The sequence below is a fragment of the Hyaena hyaena genome, unplaced genomic scaffold, assembly GCF_003009895.1.
Source record: "Hyaena hyaena isolate Hyena2069 unplaced genomic scaffold, ASM300989v1 scaffold_10, whole genome shotgun sequence".
Lineage (NCBI taxonomy): Eukaryota > Metazoa > Chordata > Mammalia > Carnivora > Hyaenidae > Hyaena > Hyaena hyaena.
Genome location: NW_024080642.1, coordinates 8,101,052 through 8,109,374, shown reverse-complemented (window position 1 = coordinate 8,109,374; position 8,323 = coordinate 8,101,052). Strand labels below are relative to the sequence as shown.

The following is an 8,323-nucleotide window of genomic DNA, read 5'->3' as shown; positions in this document are numbered from 1 at the left end:
CTCGCGGTTCGTCGGTTCGAGCCCCGCTTCGGGCTCTGTGCTGACTGCCAGCTCAGAGCCTGGAGCCTGTTTCAGAGTCTGCGTCTCCCTCTCTCTCTGACCCTCCCCTGCTCACGCTCTCTCTCTCTCTCTCTCTCCTAGAAATAAATAAAAATATTAAAAAAAATAAATTGAACTAAATTTTTGAATTTTAAATGTTGAATGTGTGTGGGGCCCTGGGTGGCTCAGTCACTTAAGCATCTGATTCTTGATTTTGAGTCCGGCGTCAGGCTCCACGCTGAGCATGAAAACTGATTAAGATTCTCTCTCTCTCTCTCTCTCTCTCTCTCTGCTCCTCCCCCACTCAAGCTTTCTCTTTCTCAAAATTAAATAAATAAATAATAATAATAAATAATAAATAAATAATAAATAATAAATATTGAATGTGCCTTGTATTCATAGGGTAAACCCTACTTGGTCATGATGCATTACCCTTTTTACACAAATTCTAAGTTTGCTAAGTTCTATTTGATAATATTTTGCTGAGAACTTTTGCTGTTTTGCAATTATTTTATCTTTCCTCCCTTTCTTTGTTCCTCTAAGATTTCTCTTATTGCTCTGTCTCCAGTGTATTGATTTGAACACTCAGATCATTTGTTTTAACTGCAGCTCTTTCCTGGTAAGTTTATTTAAAACTACAGCTATTTCAGGGGCGCCTGGGTGGCTCAGTTGGCCAAATGGCTGACTTCTGCTCAGGTCATGATCTCGCAGTTCATGAGTTCAAGCAAGCCCTGCATCAGGTTCTGTGCTGACAGCTCAGAGCCTGGAGCCTGCTTTAGATTCTCTGTCTCCCTCTCTCTCTGCTACTCCCCCACTCATGCTGCCTCTCAAAATTAAATAAACATTTAAAAAACTAAACCTATCTCTCTTATTATTCTTTTTGATTTGTAGTTTTTCTTTATTTTTTATTGTTTCCAAGTATTCCATAATTTCTCTCATGATTTCCTTTTGAATCCAAAGTTTATCTAGTATACTTCACTTCATATTTAGTAATACTTTCTTTTTTTTTTAGTAATACTTTCTTAAATTTCCTGATATCTGGTGATTCTAAAGCTCTCCTTTTATTATTTATTTCTAACCTCAGTGCATTATGGTTTGTAGGACACATTTGGTTCATATGGTTCATATCAAGGGAAAACAGACACACTCGCCTTTAGAACTTACTGAGATCTCCTTTGTGGCATAGTTTATAGTGATATTTTCTTTTCGTTTATAAGGGTGGGTATTCACTGTTAGGTACTGATATAATATGTATAACAAACTCATACTTAATCATTTCCATTTACTGTATTTTCTTCTGTATTTTTTTTCTCACTTAATGCTTCCCATTTAATAGGTCTTTCTTTCTGAGATTGGTTTGAAAGTCACACATTCTATTTTGAAAGTTAAGATGTTTTCTCTTACCTCCAAACACATGATTTTAATTTGTACCCACAGATTTCTTAAACACATTTCTAGTTTCCCCTAGAAAGACAACTTACTTATCATGCCCTCCTGCCCGTATACTCCCCTACTCAAATCCACTATAGAGAATTGACACAATCCAGCATTTTTGAATTTTATTTCAAATGTTTTTTATATTTTGCCTTTGCTCTTTCAGTCAGAAATAAACTCTGTTGTGCTATATTCTCACCCTATTTCTCATAACTCTTGCATCATCTCCCTGGATATGCTTTTTATTTCTTATTTGAGTACTTCATTTAAGAGTGTTTTCAAGGTAGGTCTTTGTCTGAAGAACTTTTTAAGCTTTGTATAATTGAGAATAATTTCATTATGCCCTCAAATTTAAGCAAATATTTGTATGTACATCAATTTTAAAATTTATTTTCTTTAACACTTTTCAAATATTATTCAATTGTCTTCCTTTATCCAGTCATGTTGATACATTTAATTTTAATATTTTTATTGTTCCTTTGTACGTAATCTCTTTCTCTCTGGAAAGTTAAAATGTTCTCTTTGTGATGTTCTTAAAGAGATTTTTAAAATTACGTTTGTTTGGAAATTCATGGGCTCTTTCACTCTAAATTTGTGAATATACTATATTTCTGGAAAATCTATAACCATTACTTCTGAAATATTTCCTTCCCTCTGCTTTTTTCTGTCTTTTTATGGAACTCTGATTTTCTAGATGTTGGCACCTTTAATTATATCCTCTATCTCTCTAGCTCCCCACCCCGTTATTGTTTATATTTTTATTTTTCACTGCTTGCTGCCTTTAAAAGAGTTATACTATCTGATATTCTGGTTCACTGATTCATTCTTTACCTGTATCCATTCTGCTCTTTATCTCATCTGTTGAATGATTTACTTCAACTAGTATGTTTTCAAAACTAATATTTCCACTTTGTTCTTTTTATATTTCATATTCTTAATATCCTCCTTAATATCCTTGAGTATATTCATCAGGCTTATTTTAAATCCTAACTCTTTTCTAATAATTTAGATTCATGTGGTATATGTTGTTCACTTATTTTTATTCCATTTGTACTCACAGATGTCAGCTTAATTTCACATGTGAACTCATAATTCACCAGGATTATTTTTTACTTTTTATTTAAAAAAATTTTTAATAGTTTATTTATTTTTGAGACAGAGAGAGACAGAACACGAACGGGGGAGGGACAGAGAGAGAGGGAGACACAGAATCCTAAACAGGCTCCAGGCTCTGAGCTGCCAGCACAGAACCCGATGCAGGGCTCGAACCCATGAACTGCGAGATCATGACCTGAGCCAAAGTCAGACGCTTAACCGACTGAGCCACCCAGGCGCCCCTCACCAGGATTATTATTACCCTCTTTGATAATAGGTATTCAAGAAGAGCAATAGGTCAAGCCCTAGCTTCTGTCCCTCTAGGCACTCACCTGACAGAGGAAAGGACAGGGTGATCCCTGGAGAAGCCAGCACAAGGCTTGTGCTTCTTTCATACTAATGTAACATCAGCTGGGAAAATGGCCACCAAATATAGAGTACATTCCCCAGGCCCTGCTGCAGCCAGGTGAGGACAAGAGACCAAGTTCTGGCCAGTAGGATATAAATGGAAGAGATGTGTGCCATTTCTCCAGATTTTGTCCTTAGTGGGAAAAGTTGAATCCTCCAGTTGACCCTTCCTCCCTTCCTACTGGTTGAAATGAACACCAAGGCACAAGTTTAATGGGTACGGAACCATTCTTTGAGGGTAGCAGAAACCCAAGAGAGACATAACTTGGATGCTTGATGATTTTGTAGCCAGTATCTCATACCTGAACTACTTCCATGTGTGTGAGAAAGAAATAAAGCCCAGCTTTTTAAAGCCTTTGTCATTTGAAGTTTCTCTATTATAATAGCCAAACCATGGGCATTTTCCCCACAGAGTTCCAGTTTGGTAGGCAGGAAAAATACTGATAATTTTATTTCATAAAAGAGAAAAACAGACTCATATGAAATAAATAGAAGCACCTAGGTTAAGATGTGGGACTCCTGGACACCAATCTAGGACTCTTTCCTCCCAAAACTCTGCAATGAATTTGTTCCATGGCCTCAACTTTAGATAGTGGTTTTATATACTCACTTTCAGGCTGCATAGGGAATTGTGAATTTTCCACTGTAGAAATAAAACTCATGAGCCTTGGCCATCTTTGATTTGGTCCTGGTTGAGGTTAGAGGCCATAAGTTTCAAGAGAAAGAACCTTGAGAACATACAAAATTCCTTTATTGCAAATGTGAAAATAATCATTCACAATCAGCTATGACTTAAGCAGATAAGGAAGAATTTCAGAGAACAGCTACACACTATTTGCCATAATATTTAATTTAAATTTATTTGTCTTCTCATTATAAATTGTTCATAAGTCTGTTTACTGACAACACAGATAATTCTGTATTGTTGAGAGCTTTGATTGATTGATTGATTGATTGATTTTTGAGAGAGAGAGAGAGAGAGAGTGCAAATGGAAGAGAGGGACAGAGAGAGAGAGAGAATCTTTAGCAGGCTCCATGTGGAGCCTGACACAGGGTTTGATCCCATGACCTTGGGATCATGACCTGAGCCAAAATCAAGAGTAAGATGCTCAACAGACTGAGCCACAGGGACCCTGAGAACTTTGTTTTAATAATTACAAAGATTTTTACCTTGAGGCAATAAGTGTTTATATAATTTCCTATTTTTATATGAAAAAAATAAAGTGTATATGTGTATATATGTATATAAATACACACTTTATTTAAAATATATACTTATATTTTATAATATCTTTCTCTATAATATATACTATAAATATATAGTATATGTTTATACATGTACTATATATACTTTATATATAAATATACATATTAATAATATATAAATTAAATTATATATTATAATTATATATATACACATTATATTAAATTATATATAATCATATATAAAGTAAATAATTATATATTATATATTAAATTAAATACAGATATATATTTAAAGTTGTAAACTCTTTGCCATCCAATATTGACCTTACATGCTAATATTTTGATCATTAACTCCCTTTCCATGACCTGACTAATAGAATTTTAGTGAACTAGAATCAAAGTCTGCACAGACTTTTAGAAGTGTAAACATTGCAAAAGACATTTCTCCTTGTGAAAAGTGATAAGTAAAATACATGAGTAAATAAACTCAACACGTTACCTTTAAAGCATGATGCAAAATCTTAATTTCCTTAACAGTATCAATCTCATGAAGGGATTCAGGGAGGAGAGGTGTCATAAGACATATGCGGGAGTCAGAAGTGAAAAGGCTGAGGTAGAGATTTTTGTGAAGTTCCTCATTAGAGGGGATGGAGGACACCTGCAGTGAAACTACAGAAGTCACTGGCCCCAGGAAAAGAAGACTTTGCCCCTGAGAAATCTCGCCAGGGCACACTTCATGTCTTTGTTCCGCAGGCTGTAAATGAAGGGGTTCAGCAGGGGAGTTACTACTGTGTACATGACAGCAGCTGCTGTATCCTCTTCTATGGAGTTGGAGGAAGACGATGACGGGCACAGATAAGCCCTGATCACTGTCCCAAAGAACAGAGCAACAACAGCAAGGTGGGACCCACATGTAGAAAAGGCTTTGTGCCTTCCCCGCGCAGAGGGGACTCTGAGGATGGCGGAAACAATGTGGATATAAGAGACCAGGATGAGAATAAAGGGGATTAAAATGACTGCTCCCCCCAAGAAGAGAAGCACAAGTTCATTGACCTGCGTGTCAGAGCAAGACACCTTCATCAGAGGTCCCAGATCACAGAAGAAGTCAGGAATGATCTTCTTAGAGCAAAAGGAAAGTCGAAAGATGAGGAAAGTGTGGGTCATGGCAACAAGACTCGTAAGGACCCAGCAGGCGGTAACCAGGAGGGTGCAGCGCCGGCGGCTCATGACTATCGTGTAGTGGAGAGGGTGGCAGATGGCCACATAGCGGTCATAGGCCATTGTGGCCAGGAGAAAGATGTCCATGTCCCCAAAAGTCAAGAAGAAGTAGAGCTGACCCAGGCATCCTGCGTAGGAAATGGACCTGGTCTGGGTCTGGATATTCACCAGGGCCTCGGGCACGGTGGTGGAGGTGAAAAGGATGTCAGCACAGGACAGGCTGGCGAGGAAGAAGTACATGGGCGTGTGAAGACGTGCGTCAGTGCCGATGGCCAGAACAATGAGCAGGTTCCCAGCCACGGTGACCACGTACATGCACAGGAAAAGCAGGAAGAGGATGCGCTGCTGCTCCGGCCGCTCTGAGAGTCCCCAGAGGAGGAACTCAGAGATGCTGCTCTGGTTCCCTCCTGCCATGAGCCCGGAAGCCAGAGAAAGAGACCTCCAGTGAGACCCGTTAAAGCTCTCTAAACATACCTTCCTCTAGATGATTGATAGACATGCCATTCTCTGAACAAAAGAGAACAAATGACCATAATGTATCTGTATTGATCACATAGTGTGTGCACGGTACATTTTTATTAAAACTTACTAAATACAATGTGCTAGGAAGTATGAGAGACACAATTTAAGAGAATTAAGGTAGATTTCTTTCTTGGTTTGTTTCTCTACACTCCTTTCTGTCCCAGATTTCTTTAGTTGCAATTTCTGTTTCTTCAGCTGTACTTTCAAGGACATCAAGAAGTTTTCATTCGTTTACTCATTTATTTATTCATTCATTCCACAGAGTCTAAGCACCAGCTCTGGACCTGGTAGAGTGCCAGGTAAATAGGACACTGATAATTTTACCTCTGGAGAATTTTCAATCTAATGGGATAGACATAACTGCCTATGTTGAAATCCTATAGTTTTTTTTAATGTTTTTATTTATTTTTGAGAGAGAGACAGACAGAGCACAAGTGGGGAGGGACAGAGAGAGAGGGAGACACAGAATCCGAAGCAGGCTCCAGGCTCTGAGCTGTCAGCACAGAGCCCAATGTGGGGCTTGAACTCATGAACTGCGAGATCATGACCTGAGCTGAAGTTGGACACTGAACTGACTGAGCCACCCAGGTGTCCCTAAGCTCTATAATATTTTTATTCAGGGTTCTGTACCCATTCAGTTGCCCACAAATCACTCTCAGATCCCAGACTATCATTCTGGGCATGATCCTTCATGCCCAAACTTTCATATTATCTGTTCTGCCAGAAACCAACTTAACAATCAGCTATTTAATAAAGATATGTAGAGGTAACTCTTCTTCAATTATGTAGGATGAGAAAAAAAAGAAACTATAATCTCCAATCTCCAAAACTAGTGGTCACACACACACACACACACACACACACACACACACACACGTTTCTGAGACAAAGCAGACTGAGGCAGAAAAAGAAGACTTTCCAGGCCGTAAATGTAGTTCAAGATCTTAGCAGATGGATGAGGGCAGCATATGGGGCCAACTCTTGAACAAAGGCCAGACAGTAGGAAGCCCTAGACAGGATCAGAGATGGGGAGGATAGGCTTCAAGTGTGAGATGGAGGACAGATTGTAATCTAAGAAAATGTTAGAAAGGAAACTAAGAGTCAGATTTGGGAGTGTTTAGAATGGAGTAAAGAATCTGGAACTTTATTCTGTATGTTATAAAGACCACAGAAGGTATTTTGGAAAGGAAGTGGTCTCAGCACTCGAGTGGGCTCAGTACACGAAAAGCACATTCCTTTCCCATGTGTGGAACCAATGGAGGGTTAGTCATGGAGTCGGTCAGTCAGATGGAGAAAAAGAATCATCTTCGTTACTGAAAAAGGCCAGGTTGGAGAATCTATCTTAGCTGTGTTCACGAAATGAATTTTGTAATACTCCTCCAAAATTAAATCTATTTTCCCTTTCACAGCCTTAGCTGGACAATCATGGGCCACTGCAGAGGGGAAGACCTGCCCTTGTAAAACATAAAATGTGGAAGAACAATAAAAAAAGTGAGATGTTTCTGAAAGTTATCAGATTCCTAATGAGAACAGAGAAGCTGAGGCCCCAAATTCAGCATTTAGAGAAGTCACTCCAGGTATAAGGAGAGCAAAGGGCCAGGGCTATTAGTCTAGAAAGACACATCAGACATAAATAAACTTCTGTCATCCAATGTAGATCAAGTGATTAAAAAGTAAATAAGAATAGTGGCACCTGGCTGGCTCAGTTGGTAGAGCATACGACTCTTGATCTGGGGTCATGAGTTCAAGTTCCAAATGGGGGTACAGTTTACTTAAAAAAGGTTTATCCTTGGGGCACCTGGATGGCTCAGTTGGTTAAGTGACCGACTTCGGCTCAGGTCATGATCTCATGGTTCGTGAGTTGGAGCCCGGGATCAGGCTCTGTACTGACAGTTCAGAGCCTGGGGCCTGCTTTGAATTCTGTGTCTCCTTCTCTCTCTGTCCCTTCCCTGCTTGACCTCTGTCTCTGTATCACTCTCTCAAAAAATAAATAAACATTAAAACTTTTTAAAAATTTTATCCTTAAAAACACTTTAAAAAGTAAGAACAGAGAATACTAAATAAAATAAGATGTATGTGAATATATGCATATAAATATGTATATGTAAATGTGTATATATAATGTATATCACGGTGCTCCAATAATAGTAATAAATACACTTTACTTTCAAGTTCCTATAGAACTTCTTTTTAAAAAAAAAAAAGTACACAAGGCACAGAGATAACTTCAAAAAATTCCAAAAGGCAATAATAATTCAATTCTCTGATGAAATTGCAACAAAAATAGAGATTAATAACAAAGTCAAAAAATAAAAATAGCCATTCAACCTCGGAAAAAAGTTTCAAATATCTCTATTAAATACCTCTCAACCCAGCAAAAAAAAAAGAGAACTACAAGCCA

At 38.2% G+C, this 8,323-nt stretch overlaps 1 protein-coding gene across 1 annotated transcript; it reads right to left on the bottom strand.

The window, feature by feature from the left end:
• Nucleotides 1-4,860: 4,860 nt before the first annotated feature.
• LOC120246151 (olfactory receptor 1P1-like) lies at nucleotides 4,861-5,814 on the bottom strand. Its single transcript, XM_039253501.1, has one exon. The coding sequence runs from the start codon at nucleotides 5,812-5,814 to the stop codon at nucleotides 4,861-4,863; it is 954 nt and encodes a 317-aa protein (XP_039109432.1).
• Between the last annotated feature and the right edge of the window lie 2,509 nt (nucleotides 5,815-8,323).